This window comes from Trematomus bernacchii, unplaced genomic scaffold (genome assembly GCF_902827165.1).
Source record: "Trematomus bernacchii unplaced genomic scaffold, fTreBer1.1, whole genome shotgun sequence".
Taxonomy (NCBI): Eukaryota; Metazoa; Chordata; class Actinopteri; order Perciformes; family Nototheniidae; genus Trematomus; species Trematomus bernacchii.
This window is the reverse complement of record NW_022987762.1, coordinates 206,755-221,735: the sequence shown is the minus strand read 5'-3', so window position 1 is coordinate 221,735 and position 14,981 is coordinate 206,755. Positions and strand designations below refer to the sequence as shown.

Below are 14,981 nucleotides of genomic sequence, written 5' to 3'. Positions count from 1 at the left end.
TACTCGTCCAGCCAAACCCACGTCCCTGGAATTTTGCATATTCCCAGCAATCCTGTAATATTCTGTTTGAAATATTTTCTTCTCCACTTCCTTGTAGCCTGACCCAGTGTGACAGAGCAAGTGTCTCTCTTCTGATCTCCAGAGGTGTCTCTCCTGCTTCTATCAGAACTGCATTGATAGGGGATGACTTTATCGCTCCAATACACAACCGCAATGCTTTATATTGTATTCTATCCATTTTTAAAAGCGATGTTTTTGCTGCTGCTCCACTATACAACCATAGTCTATTGTGGACCTCATAATTGATCTGTAAATGTTTATTAATGCTTGTTTGTCTGCGCCCCAGTTGCATCCAGCTACAGCTCGCAATAAATGTAATACTTTTTTGCATTTTGTTTCCACTTGTTTAATATGCATTTTCCATGTATATTTGCTATCAAACCACAGTCCTAGGTATTTGAACTCATTCACCTTTGTCATTGGACGATCATATAGTGTTAGCTGTTGGCCATCAATCTTGCGTTTGTTTGTGAATACCATGTAGCATGACTTGCTTTCTGACATTTTGAATCCCCAGTTATATGACCACCTCTCCACCTTTTTAATCGCTCTAGCTATATTCTCCATTACGTATGGGGCATTTCTTCCCCTCATCCAAATAGCCCCATCATCTGCGTATAGAGCCGATTGAATGCATGTGTCTAAACATGTAAATATATCATTAATCATGATGTTAAATAATATTGGACTGACTGCACTCCCTTGGGGGATACCATTTTCTATTTCAAAATAATTGGAAATATCTGCTCCAACCTTTACTCTAAATGTCTTGTCTGTTAAAAAGGCCCTTACCCAATTGTACATTCTCCCTCCAATACCCATTCTACTCAATTTGATCAGTAACCCATCCCTCCACATACAGTCATACGCCTTTTCAATGTCAAAGTACACTATTGCCATTATCTCTTTCATTTTCAATGTTTTTTTCCACATCATTACTCACTCTTACTAAAGCATCTATTGTGGACCGCCCTTTACGAAATCCGCTCTGAAAACTACTCAGCAGCCCTTTCTGCTCCAGTACATGTGAGAGCCTACGGACAATGATCTTTTCCATCCATTTACATAGGTGTGATGTAAGAGCTATTGGTCTGTAGTTACTAGGGTTAGCTGTATCTTTCCCTGGCTTATTGAATGGTAGCACGACTGCTGTTTTCCACAAACTTGGCATATCTCCTTCTCTCCAGATTTTATTGAAAAGACTCAGCACCATTGTCATAGTTTCCATAGGCAACTGTCTAAACATAGCATAACATAGCTGGTCTTGTCCTGGGGCTGTATAACCTGTACCTTGTAAGGCTATTTTGAGTTCTGACATTGTAAATTCCACATCAAGAGCTGACCTATTATCCTGTCTCTTCTCCTTCACGTTTTCATTCTCTGCTAGTAACTGCTGTTTTTGCTGCCTATGAATATCACTGAGATGTTCCCCGCTATGTACTGCTGCAAGTGTCCTTCCTAACATATCTGCCTTCTCTTTATCTGTCACTGCCAGCCTCTCCCCATCAACCAAAGCTGGAATTTTAATGGATTTCCTTTTCCCACTCATCCGCTTAAACATGGACCAGACATCACCTAATGTTACTCCTCTGCCAATGGTAGAACAAAATTCTCTCCATGTTGTTTTTTTTGTGTATTTGATTGTCCGTCGAGCAGCTGCCCTTTTCCTTTGAAACTCTATAACATTATTTTGTGTCATGTTTTTCTTTAATTCTCTAAATGCATTATTTCGCTCTTTAATAGCCCTGCTGCATTCCTCATTCCACCATGGCACCACTTTCTTCCTACCCTTGGTTGTTGTTTTGGGTATACTGTTCTCTGCTGCATTTAGAATATGTTGCGTTATTTGGCTTGTAATGACCTCTATGCTTCCCTCTGATGTTAGCAGGTGTACCGACTCCTCACACCATATCCTACATTTCCCCCAATCAGCTTTAGCAAAGCACCACCTGGTTATTACACCTCCTTCCTGTATATATACATTAGTATTCATTTTAGTAAGCACTGGATAATGGTCACTTCCTACTGTGGAGTTATTCAAAACAAACCATTCGCATGTATGAACCAAACAGTTTGACACTAATGTCAGATCCAGGCATGAGACTTTCCCCCTGTGTACATCTACTCTTGTGCCATGTCCATCATTAAGGCATACTAGTGTTCTTTCCTCCAGCATTTCTTCCACTATATTTCCGTTACTTTCTGTATGGTTGCTGCCCCATAGACTGTTGTGTGCATTGAAATCACCACACCAAACTTCCTTCCTATGTTTATTGCCTGCTATTTCTTTAAATATATCAGTGGTTAGATTTTTACATGGGTTGTATAAATTGATTATCCTAATGTTATCTTGTTTCCTAGGGTTGCAGATTTCCACTATAATACACTCTATATCATCAGGAGATTGCACCTTGATGTCTGATGTTGTTGTGAACTGCCGTAAAGACACTAGTACTGTTGCAAAATGTGAGGTGGCAGAGTACACTTAGTGACCGCCAGAGGGAGCCAAATACCTTATCAATAATAATAATAATAACAATAGATTACATTTTTATAGCGCCTTTCAAGGGACCAAAGGCCACTTTACATGCTGTCAACAAACAAACAAACAAGCAATGAAGTATTAACACGTTAAACATTATTGATCCCACATTGGGAATTATTTAGTTACATCAGCAGCTCTCCAACATCCTCATTAATACTCTGAATAAACGGGCCGTGTGTTAAGGAGACATTTCAGTAAAAAGATATCCACATTTATTTATATATATTTTTTCAAATTAGTTATTGTGATTGAATTATATATTGTTATTTTATTTTATTTATTGTATTATTATTATTGTTATTATTATTATTGTCTTATTAGAATTTTTATTTCATAATTTTTATTTTATTATATTTTATTATTTTATCATTTTTATTATCTTATTTTATTATTCTCAAAACAGAGAATCAAACGACCGTAAACAGGAAACGCTTGGACATTATGCTTGTTTGAGATGAGCGAGACCGACGCAGACCTGCACAATAGGCTACATGCACAGTCACTTCTGCATTGTGCGTAGTACTGCCCAACTGTTTCCGGTACAACAACAACAATGGCGACGTTCTACACCCGGTGTCTACAAGAGCTCCCGAAATTGAAAATTAGCGATGTTCATCGCATTTGCAGGACGACTAAAGCCCCAGCCAGCAAACTCGATAAAGGCTTCAAATTATATGCTGCGTCATATATACACAACTATGAAGGTAAGAAGGTAACTGGAGTAACAGGTACTAACCAGCTAGCTTATGCTACAGGTTACGCTAACGTCAGCTGTCAAAAGCTAGGTAACGCCAGAGCCCTATAGTAGAACTACTATTATACTACTACTACTACTACTACTACTACTATAGTAGACTACTATAACGCTATGTACTGTTTCTGGTGTTAATTCTTTAAAACATTAGCCATTTTACTCAAAAATACTATCGTTTAACACTAGAACCGCCAACGGGGTCAATTTGACCCCGAGCTGTTTTATATTTGATGTAACTTTTTTTCAATAAAATATTAAAGTCTCCCAGTCCGTGAATTTTCCTGAAAGTGTGTTATGTACCACCCTCTGTTGTTAAAAATTGTCAATATGAAGTCAGATTGAAGAAATCACCCAAAAAATTGCCATTTATACCTATTTCCGCCAAGCGGGTCATATTGACCCCACCCCTTTTCATATAAACATGACATCGTTGCTTTTATAGCAAGCCATGTTCCCTCTTTGTCTTACTGCGGTTCCTGCCTTATCGATTGCGAGATAGATTGAGCGAGAGCGAGAATCGATGGATTCGATATATTGATAGATAGTTATGTTATAGATAGATAAGAATAGAGAGAGAAGAGGAGCAGACGAGAGAGAGAGTTCGAGGAGGGAGAGAGAGAGGAGAGAGAGAGAGAGAGAAGACTGGGAGAGAGAGGCGAGAGGAGAGAGACTTGAAGAGAGCGAGGAGGACGGAGAGCATGAGAAGAGAGAGGAGGACGAGAAGAGAGAGAGAGAGAGATAGAGAGGAGAGACGAGAGAGAGAAGAGAGAGAGAGAGAGAGAGAGAGAGAGAGAGTGTAGTGAAGGAGTGTGCTCCCGCTCACGGGAGACTGCTCGCACTGCGCTCCGCAGCAAACAGCTGTGGGGCGAGTTGAAAGTACGTTATGCTGGCCGCGGTGTCTAAATAATGCTTCCGGCCCAGCGGGACATTTATAATGTCGAGCCCTGAGAGTCCACAGATTATATTGGTATACGTTTTCATCCCTGTGCGATCAAAACTCTCTGTTCAATAAAAGAACATTTTACCTTGAAAATCTCTGGCGGTTCTAGTGTTAATAGCCTTATAGCCTAGCCTACTAAAGGTTGTCTTGTTGTTAGCCACACTGCATAATGGTATCAGCTTTTGTAAAGCAATGTTGCCATAGATGTTTTGACGTGAGTATAGATCTAACGCTGTTGCTCTGTTTTTCTTCATTCAGTGTCCAATAAAGACAGGCTGACAGGGCAGGTCAGCGTGAGAGCCTTGTGCTACAGGTCAATGAGGAAGAGCGAGACAGCACACAGTTTGAGTGTAGGCAGGCAGCATTGACACTGTGTTCCCCCCTGTTTATTGAGTTTCAGTTCAGTTAAGCATTAGTTTACCTTAAGGGAATCTCAACAGTGTCCTACTTCTCCCTGCTTTATCACAGCTGATTGGTCAGATATTATTACATTGATTATGGATGTGTAAGTTTGGGGGTTCAAATATATAGTCAAAACTGCTTTAATACAATTTTCAAGGCATCTTAGTTTCCAAAGAAGGTTCATTGTGGTATTGTAGGGTTAGAGGGTAACACTAAGCATTCAGGAATACATGCTTCTTCTAGGATAATGGGTCAGTAAAAATAACCAATAATTCTACGCATAACCTCCTGGCTCATTTACCACAAGTGAGGTTACTAATCACTAGTATTTCTTCTCTCTTTTTTAGATAACGCTTCGTGATTCATCACCAGTGGTGCTCACGCACAACCAGTGCTCCTGTGTTGCAGGAACTGTTTTGTGCAATCACACAGTAGCATTGCTGTTCCAAACGGCACACTACACTGAACTGAACATGCCAGTTGTGCCGCCTGTGCATAGCTGTACTGAATCGGAACAGCAATGGCACAAGCCGCGAACAATGGTAATTTCAATAAGGTTCAAATACTTCTTTCACCAAGTTTTTGTTTTAAAGTGACTCAACTAACAGTAATTGTCTTTTCCTTAAGGGTGTGAAGCCAGGGCCCATCAACTCCATGGTCTTCACCAAGCCTGTACCAAATAGGATGGTGCAGACTGGAGTAAGGTAATTTTAGCTGAAAAATTGTGTTTCCTGTGTTTTTAAAATTCATAATGCTATTCAGGTGCTGTATTCCTTACCTTTATTGTCACATTAATGTGCTATATTGTCTTTGCCATTCTCTGTAGGAGTGGATTCTACAGAGGCATGGTGGGGCCATTACCAGATCCCTGCCTGTTCAGAGTTACGGAGGCATACTCAGCATTCAGCATTGAAGACAGACCGCTTGTGACCACAATGAACATGAGATCTGACAAGCCCCTTGTGGAAAGTGCCTTCGGGATGGTGCAGGAGGGCAGTGTTCTGTCCTATCAGATGCCTGCTTTGACGTCTCGGTACACCACACTTCACACTGACACACCACCAACACCCCACTTGCCCATAGAGGGGTATGTGATCTTGCCATGTGATTTCCCGCTGGTGTGCTCAGAAGAGGAGCAACTACATATGAACAGCTTATCTGTTGATTTGGAAATGTCTCACAAAATTGAGGAGGCTACCCGTGAGCAAAGCTCTAGCTCAGAGTGGCATCTGCTCCGCAAACCCAGGGTTACTGCCTCTAGGTTTAGAGAGATTTGTCACGTCAGAGGTGAGAGCTCTGCTAACTCTCTTGCAGAGCGAATACTCAAAGGTACAAGGCAGACTGCAGAAATGAGGAGAGGTGCAGAGATGGAGCCCACAGTAGCAGCTGAATACAGTAGACTGGCAAACGTGAACTACTCCCCTTGTGGCCTTGTCATTCACCCCTCTACGCCCTGGCTTGGTGCCTCCCCTGATGGAGTTGTTTTTGACCCAACAGAATATCCCCAATTTGGCCTTGTTGAATTCAAATGTCCCAATGTCCCAAATTATGTCGACTGCAAATATGTGCAGATGGAATGTGGCTCCCCTAAGCTCAAGAAAAGCCATGCCTATTACTGGCAAGTACAGGGTCAACTTCTTGTATCTGGGATGCAGTGGTGTGACTTTGTAGTGTGGGCACAGGAAGACTACCTGGTGCAAAGAATATACACAGATCCAGAAGTGCAAAGAGCAATCAGAGAAAAAGTAGACTTTTTTTTTTTTTTTACACATACATGCCGAAGTACCTGTCATTAAAAAAGTAGTGGGCACTGTAGCCATTGTTAACTCTGTAAGCAGTTAGCTGCTAGACCCTGGCTCAGCTGTTTTTTAGGAGGCAATCCCTCAATCATATGTTCTGAATGACAACAAAATGTGATTTCAATATTGTATTTGATATTTTTTGATATATATTGTTTGTCACATTTCATATATGTAAATAAATATACAATTGTATTTAAAAAGACAATAAAGTGAAGTGATTTTTTGTAATTAATAGTAAATCATTGCATTTGTAAGAAATCATCAACACATTGTAATTTGCAATTTACCATTTATTCAAACAAAACACTAGCGTGTGTTAGGCAACACGGGATTACGGTGTGCTCACCCAGCTTAATCACAGCTACCTGCACAGGTGTCATCATCTTGTCTTATTTCACCCATTTCTTGACCAGTGCTTTGTTCTGATAGTTTGACAGCATACATGCTACTGCAAACAGTTGGTTGATGTTGTAGGCATGGGACAGGAGGATGACACCATCAAAAAGCTTGTTCTCTTTTATCCTCCTAATGACACGCTCCACATGAACCCTCAGTCTGGCAATGGCCTGTGTCTCCCTCACCTGATAGGCTGGCATTTGCTTCTGCTGTGACAGAAAAGGTGGGCAGTACACCTTGCATTTGCAGCAATCGCTGATCAGGAAGCCCTTATCTACCATCACTGCCATGTTTTCAGTCAACAACGCAGCTCTTCCAGATTGTTTGAAAATCTCCTTGTCGCTGACAGAACCACCATACAGACTGGAAACAAATGTCACTGCGCCATGTGGGGCTATGCCAACCAGGGCTTTCATGGTGCAGTGAGATTTGTATGTAGAATACATTTCACTTTGGAGGAGGAGTGAGGATGGTGTTTGACACCTCAGCTCTGTGCAATCCAGGATCACCTGTGTGTCTGGGAAATCTTTGAATGCCTCTGGGAGGTGGGCTTGAACTTCTGCAGGTGTAAGCCAGATGCACTGTGACCCCAATAAAGTTGTAAGAAAACGTGTCCATGTTGCAATGATGCGGCTCACAGTGGACTGGTGTACGTTGAAGCGGTTTGCAAGGTCCCTCTCTTTCAAACCCACCGACAGGAAGCATAGAAAAAGAAAGAACTCGTCAATTGGCTGAAGCAGCTGTCTCTGGAAGATAAAAACAAAAAAAGGTTACTATATTAATGTCATGAGTGTAGCACACTATGGGAAAAACATGAAGTTGTTTTAGTTCTCTGATGTATTCAAAAAGGATTGAGTACTTTAGCCTTTTAGCCTACACAAAAGCAATGAAATGTCGGAGAAACATTTTCCCTTCAGTTTGTGTTTAGATTGTGTGTTAAAAGAAACGTAGCCTACCGTTGATGGACGTGCGTGTGTAACCACTTCTTCATTCCTCTTGGCAGCTGATATCGCTCTTGTAACACGAACCATTTTATGAATTGAAGGCTCAATCAAAGACCAGAAGGCCATCAGGTGGTTATAGCTCGGGAATCTGTACACAAAAGACACATGTCAGTCATTAATTGACAGTAAATACAATCGTGTTAACTGTAACACATGGGCTAATGTTTTCTTCTTGTTTGCTATAATACATTACGATTCAAACTGATTAAGAAGGCACTTGGTGCAGGTATAGTAATATACAGCAGTAAAATGTAACAACTACATTAAAGCAGCAGTAATAATAATCTAAAACATACAGGGAACATTTTACACACAATGACTACTTTTACTCTTCATTCTTAAGTGTGCAACTGGGGGAAACGCAGTGGATATTGACATACTTTTACTTTGGTAAGGTTTTGAAGATTTCCACTTGTAGTAAAGTATTATCAGTATGTTGTTAGTATTAGTATGTTTTACTCCACCACATTTAGTTAACCTTCATAGTTTCTAGTTACTTTTTATATATGAAAACACATGATTTATGATTCTACATGTTCAGTTCAGGAGTATTTTAAAACCATAGTATTTGTACTTATACTTCAGTTAAGTTGACAAAAAACACACTGGACGCTGCACTAGGTCAGAAACCAGAGGAGACTGAACTCCACCACAGACGGACCACTTTTGGTCAAAATGTCCTCTCCGTTAACACAGGGGTATCTCCTCTTGCACTTTATCTAGCACTTTTATCTTCTCTTGCACTTTATATGTCGTAGCTGCTATATTGTACTGCCATGTGGTAAATACTTGTGTATGCTGCTCTTGCTCTTTTGCACTTTTTGCATATCATGTATTTTGTTTTTACCATGTTTGTAAAATGTAATTTTCTTAAATGTTTAATGTGAGGGACTGCGGATGGAAATTAGCTCAAAGCTAAATCTGGCACTGTTACGCTTGATACATTTTAATGTTGTAAGTGTTCATTACTGTGCATTGTCCCTGCCAAATAAACGATTAAATAAATAAAATATCCCAACACTGCATGCATATAGTCAGCGGTCACACGGCAGGTAAACAGGATTCTTTATAAGCTAACCCATCTCAAAAACTTGGATAGAATTGAGACAAAACATTACCTGGTATAGAATCGGATGTTGTCGTCGGAGCCAGCAAACCGCTGTAAGCAAAACTCTCGCTGGACTCTTAACTCCTGCAGTTGCTTCTGCAGATCCTCCACTGTTTTGGAGTTGTCTTCTGTAGCTTGAGAGGACATGTCCAGTGAAGCTGGTTCAGGGGTTGAGCAGTAATCATGGTCACGGACATCGATGTGCTCTTCCTGCTCCTCCCGAGAGACTGGTTCAGTGGGCCGCTCCCTTCTCTCCCAAACACTAGCCCGCTGTGTTTGAGCAGTAAAGTGATTCCACTCAAACAGAGTTGGTACAGCACCTTTCACAAGCCTCCTACAGCCATCAAGGGTTTTTGGCTCTATTAGTTGATCCGTAGCGAAGTGACGACTGCAGACCTTGGAGTGAGAGGATATTGTAAAGTTATCGCGCCGTATTTTTACCAGCCACTGTCTTCGCAGCTCGAGTTCGGTCGGAAAGCCATGGAAACTTAGGACGTCGTTGAATTTAGCTGACGCCGTACAAAGTGGGACACAGCAGTGCTCGGAGTAGTTATTCACTTGTCTTTGCAAATGTTCCGTTTTGAAAATCTTCCGTCGACTCATATTTAAACCATAGATTTAAACAGTAAAACCTTTGTGGACGATCTCCCGCTCAGCTACGCAGACCGGAAGTAAACCGGAAGCAGCCGAGCAGTATTACGGCTAAGGCGGAAGTACGTCTCAGACCCTAGTGCATGTAGCCTATTCAATCACAATAACTCATTTGAAAAAATATATATAAAGCAATGGATATCTTTTTACAGAAATGTCTCCTTAACACACGGCCCGTTTATTCAGAGAATTAATGAGGATGTTGGAGAGCTGCTGATGTAAATAAATAATTCCCAATGTGGGATCAATAACGTTTAACGTGTTAATACTTCATTGCTTGTTTGTTTGTTTGTTTGTTCACAGCATGTAAAGCAGCCTTGGGTCCCTTGAAAGGTGCTATACAAATGTAATCTATTGTTATTATTATTATTATTATTATCATTAATAAGGTATTTGGCTCCCTCTGGCGGTCACTAAGTGTACTCCGCCACCTCACATATTGCGACAGTATCTCGCAAGTAGTATCTTTACGGCAGTTCACCACAACATCAGACATCATGGCCTCCGCAGCTCCGGAGGATTTACCGGAGAACCGGGAGGGTTTAGCGGCCTCAGGAGACACCGGGACACCGGAGGAAGACACACGGACACCGGGGGGAGACACCGGGATGGCTGGATCCCGGACAACAACCTTCGTTCAGGTGAGTTAGCACCGGGAGCTAACAAGAGCTATCGGGAGCTAATGGGAGCTAACTGGAGCTAACCGGAGCTGATGCGAGCTAGCTGCTTCTGCCAGGGGTAAAAACAGTATCAATATAGTATCAATACAATATTAAAACGGTTTAAAACAGTATAAAAGCCTGCATATAAAACAGTCTTCCAGCACAGGCTGTACAACAAAGGTGATTCAATAATACACACTGATCCAAGTTACTGAGATATTAGTAGATGACAAGTTAGAGCAGGCGCTGTGGGAATTGTAGTCTTTTATAGTGTGTTGACTACAGACGTCACAATTAGGTGGCTGTAGTGCCGAGAGAAGGGAGTCGGAGGCGGTGCATCGAAGGTGCAAATCTGTACTTTATTGAGCAGCAGAAATGCACATGCTGTTGTGTCGCAGCACGAGAACAGAAGAGAAAGTGCAAGAGACACACACACAGTAGGTACCCCGGAGGTACCGTCAAGATATGTGTCCGTGCGAAACAATACCCCCAACCTGTAGTTCCTGGATTGAATTATGTAACCCCAGTGTATGAATCAGTGATCACTACACAAGCCCCCCCAGAATTCAACCATGGACACAATCCTCGCGTCCGGGAGGAAACACCACAGGGGCCGAGGAGGGCGGGCCATGGAACGGGCCGTCGTCAGGGGGCCGCAGAAGAAGGTAGGGGCCCCAACGAGGGCGAGGGCATCCCCACCAGAGGATGGGGGGCGGGCCGGAACGGGCCGTCGTCAGGGGGCCGCAGAATGCAGGGTCGGCAGGGAGGAGCGCTGCCCGGCCGCAGGCGAAGGCACAGCGGCGGCGGGCATGAAGTCCTCGGGAGGAAGGAGCCGTGTCCCCGGGAGGAGGGAGACGTGCAGGGGAGAGGCCAGACGGGGCGCCGTCGAGGCGAACCGTGAGCCGCGGTTAGAGCAGAGGCCAGGCAGGGTCCCGAAGCGCGCCACCCGCGGGCCGATGAAGGCACGGGTGACGTTCGAAACCGCCGAGGCGAGGGAAGAGGCGAGACGGGGTCCAGAAGCGCGTCACCCACGGGCCGAAGCAGGAGTGTGTGACGTCCGAAACCGCCGTCGAGGTGGTGATACAGCGAGAGGGTCCACACGAGGCCGACCAGACATAGTCGAACCTCCTCTCAGGCACCAGAAAAAGCTCAAAGGGTCGTCCCGTCCACGATCAAAAACAGGTGGGCGAAATAGCGAGAGGGTCCACACGAGGCCGACCAGACGTGATCGAACCTCCTCTCCGGCACCACAAAAAAAAACAAAAAAATAAAAAAACAGTCGGACGTCGATAGCCGCCGGTAGCTGCCAGTCACCGTCAGCCGTTGGTAGCAGCTAGCTGCTAGCTGTCGTGGCTAGCTGTCGTCAGCAGTCGAGGCTAGCCGTTCTCGACGGCCGGTAGTCGCTGTCGTCGTCGTCGGCCCCGGAGCCTCTGCTAGGCGGCGAGCCCCCACCCGGGAAGGTGCTGCAGCGTGCAGTGGCAAGCACCTCAGGGGTAAATCGCGGGGCGGCCAGGAGGAACCGGCCAGCATCTTCGGCCAAAGCGCGGGGCTCAACACTAGCCGAGTGAGCTAGCGCAGCCCGGACACGCAGCCGCATGTCCCGAAGAACCAGCTCCACGAGGCAGAAGCCGGGTCCCTCCATACCTAGCAGGTTGCGCATAGTCTCCTCGTAGCAGGAAGGCTTGCTGCCCTCCAGCGCCGAGACGAAACGGGAATGGCGAGCGACGTCCTCCGCCATCCCGCTTGGCCGCACCGAGCCTCAGTCCGTGCGCACGAGGCAGCAACGGACGCCTCCAAGAATCTCCGGCATTCCGAGAAAAGCTGCGCTTTTTGCCGTGTTCGATTCAGTCTCGGATCCTTCGCGAGACTTATGTCAGGGTCACCAATGTAGTGCCGAGAGAAGGGAGTCGGAGGCGGTGCATCGAAGGTGCAAATCTGTACTTTATTGAGCAGCAGAAATGCACATGCTGTCGTGTCGCAGCACGAGAACAGAAGAGAAAGTGCAAGAGACACACACACAGTAGGTACCCCGGAGGTACCGTCAAGATATGTGTCCGTGCGAAACAATACCCCCAACCTCTAGTTCCTGGATTGAATGATGTAACCCCAGTGTATGAATCAGTGATCACTACATGGCCTTTCTTATGAAAACAAAATACTGGCTCTAACACGTATATAACCTAAGTTTCTCGTAGACTGGAATCTTAAGTTCTGGAGTAAATGTACTTAGTTACTTCTCACCTCTGCTATGAACCTACGAAGTAGCTGTACATTTGTTTTGTTGTGTCTGTCGGTTGTATTGAGTTGTCTTGTGTTGTGTCAGCTGTAGTTGTGTTGATTATTTCAGAGACACAGCCGGAGAAGGAGCTCTGAGAGCAGCATGGAGGAGAACAAAGAGACCCCTGGAGCTCAGGTCAGTGTGCACTTCATCACAATATATTCCTAACACAGTTATTGTAGCAGGCCCCGCTATGCAGGGCGCGATGACAGATTATATTCCTGTAGAACAGGAGAAATTATGAGCAGAGAATGCCTTTTGCTGCTCGTTTGGCGGGTCTTGCCAGAATTTATTCACAATTGGCACAAAACAAAACACAATTGTTCTTGCCCTTTTCCTACTCTCAATATAAACACATGTTTATATGTTCATGTCTTCAAAATATACTTTTAACATGCTTGAAGTATTCAAAATAAACACATTTGTCTATAACCAAATGTCATTAACTTCATGACTAAAAATAAGAATGTACTGTTAAGTACCTTTTCAGGATAACTATTAGCATTAGTCTAAAATGTGCTAGCATTAGCATCTAACAAGCATTTACAATAATTAAAGAACGACTGCACATAGGCTATCGATAATACAGAACACACCTTGTCATTTGGAATATAAACACTGAAAATAGGTAGCTAATAAAGTGCACAGGAGCTATAAACAATTAACTTGCATTCACTTTCATCAGGGAGCGTGAGTCTACTACATCTAAATAGCGACCGCCATTATACATACACACAGCCACCACGAGGTGGTCTTACATCTAAATAGCTACCGCCATTACACATACACCACTTCAAACTTAAGACATTGTGATTTATAACATTTGTGACAATCTGTACACATTACTGACCTGTAGAACAGGAGAAATTATGAGCAGAGAATGCCTTTTGCTGCTCGTTTGGCGGGTCTTGCCAGAATGGCAAGCTAACGACAGCTCCGTCATCACGTCAGACATTTTACGGCAGACGCGTGAATAATAACCAACCCCTTTGCGGCAGTGATACCCTGCCATCTACTGCCCCCTGCTGTCCATTGTTAAACAGGTCATATAAAATCATATTAGATATAAACATACAATTGTGATTACACTTTGTGTGGGTCACATTATCCCCAAATGAAAGATCACAACCTGTTTAGAAAATACAATATGAATGCCCAATATGGTTAGATATAGGTTAGAACGTTGTTGTATACCAGGGGTCGGCAACAGGCGGACCGCGATCCGGACCCAGACGCCGACCTATACGGACCCGGACCTATAATCAATACATTAATAGGGGATTTCAATTTTGACGGGGCGATTCTATTTTAACCGCCGCCGACAGGGGACGAAAGAGACGAGTGAGCGATACAGGGAGAGAAACACAGAAGAAGAGATGAGAGAGCGGCAGAGAGAAGCGGAGAGGAAAGTGAGTGAAGAGAATAATTAGCGATACAGGGAGAGAAGCAGTGAATGTGAATACATTTTGGAATACTTTTTGGAATTATTGGTGGAAAAGTTTCCTCATAAAATGTAATATTCATTACCAGCAGAACTGTGTGCACACTGCACAGCGCTGCAGCATGTCTGTGAGGCCCCGCCCCCGCACGCAGATCAGAGAGAGAGATCTCTTTTAAAATATGTAGAAACGGAGATGGTTCGATAAAATGTGCAAGATAACGTTTATGTAGCATTTCTTTATTGTCGAAATGATGACATTTCATAACGGGATCAAATCAAAGTGAATGGCCTGCTGCTGCTGAATGCATGGGGCAAGTGACTGGAAACAGTTTTAAAAGTTATTACGTCGTTTCAGATAATAAATAATAATGGTAATTCATTCTATTTAGGGGCGCCTTTCAAAGCACCCAAGGACACCTGACAATTCATAACATATTCTAAGGAAAGGTTTAAGAGAGTACAAATAATGCAGTCCGGGTGATGTTTTTTATGTGGGGTGCAGATGAGAGGGAGCTGTCCAGAATGACACAAAGATGTTGTGCTCTTGATAAGCCATTAAAACAGTAAAATAAGTGTCTCCTGTTCACCAACACATACCCATCTGTTATGGAAAAATAAAGTATTCCAAAAGTATTCTAAAAGTAATCTGAATACGTTACTTTTTTAAGACACGTAACTCTAACTGTATTCGGATTACTTTCAGAGCCATGTATTCAGTATTCAGTAACCGATTACATTTACAAAGTAACCCTCCCAACCCTGATTAAAAGTGCCAAAACGCCACTATGAGACAAAACACAAAGTGTTTGACCAAACATTCCCTCTCAAGTCAGAACTGAGGTCACAAAAAATAAGCAGTCTCAGAGCCCAATATGATCAGTCCACCAGGATCAAAATATGGTTCCAGGGCAGGCTAACCGAGGCTACCCAATGAGCAC

At 43.4% G+C, this 14,981-nt stretch overlaps 3 protein-coding genes across 4 annotated transcripts in view; 2 read left to right on the top strand and 1 right to left on the bottom strand.

Moving 5' to 3' along the window:
• Positions 1 to 4,383: 4,383 nt before the first annotated feature.
• LOC117496641 lies at positions 4,384 to 6,716 on the top strand. The gene is made up of 4 exons (XM_034148353.1): positions 4,384 to 5,243; positions 5,329 to 5,405; positions 5,528 to 6,395; positions 6,705 to 6,716. The coding sequence occupies exons 1-4, from the start codon at positions 5,175 to 5,177 to the stop codon at positions 6,714 to 6,716; spliced, it is 1,026 nt and encodes a 341-aa protein (XP_034004244.1). The 5' UTR covers positions 4,384 to 5,174.
• A 62-nt stretch (positions 6,717 to 6,778) lies between these two features.
• LOC117496630 lies at positions 6,779 to 9,710 on the bottom strand. Its single transcript, XM_034148342.1, has 3 exons — positions 9,022 to 9,710; positions 7,856 to 7,991; positions 6,779 to 7,645 (listed from the first exon to the last, which is right to left on the bottom strand). Exons 1-3 carry the CDS (start codon positions 9,612 to 9,614, stop codon positions 6,893 to 6,895), a joined length of 1,482 nt encoding a protein of 493 aa, XP_034004233.1. The 5' UTR covers positions 9,615 to 9,710; the 3' UTR covers positions 6,779 to 6,892.
• A 423-nt stretch (positions 9,711 to 10,133) lies between these two features.
• LOC117496631 (zinc finger protein 501-like) overlaps positions 10,134 to 14,981 on the top strand; it is a 119,774-nt gene continuing 114,926 nt past the window's right edge. For both annotated transcript variants that reach the window (XM_034148345.1, XM_034148343.1), the window contains exons 1-2: positions 10,134 to 10,303; positions 12,672 to 12,737. In XM_034148345.1, coding sequence (XP_034004236.1) covers positions 10,160 to 10,303; positions 12,672 to 12,737 — 210 coding nt within the window. In that variant the 5' untranslated portion in view covers positions 10,134 to 10,159. The remainder of the gene's footprint in view (positions 10,304 to 12,671; positions 12,738 to 14,981) is intronic.

Bases quoted from the DNA above. Each gene is read 5' to 3' on its own strand.
- LOC117496641 (XM_034148353.1), top strand. From the start codon at position 5,175: ATGCCAGTTGTGCCGCCTGTGCATAGCTGTACTGAATCGGAACAGCAA. The intron at 5,244-5,328 runs GTAATTTCAATA...CTTTTCCTTAAG, and splicing joins GGCACAAGCCGCGAACAATG to GGTGTGAAGCCAGGGCCCAT. The intron at 5,406-5,527 runs GTAATTTTAGCT...CATTCTCTGTAG, and splicing joins ATGGTGCAGACTGGAGTAAG to GAGTGGATTCTACAGAGGCA.
- LOC117496630 (XM_034148342.1), bottom strand. From the start codon at position 9,614: ATGAGTCGACGGAAGATTTTCAAAACGGAACATTTGCAAAGACAAGTG. The intron at 7,992-9,021 runs GTAATGTTTTGT...TTTTGTGTACAG, and splicing joins AACATCCGATTCTATACCAG to ATTCCCGAGCTATAACCACC. The intron at 7,646-7,855 runs GTAGGCTACGTT...TTTATCTTCCAG, and splicing joins CACACGCACGTCCATCAACG to AGACAGCTGCTTCAGCCAAT.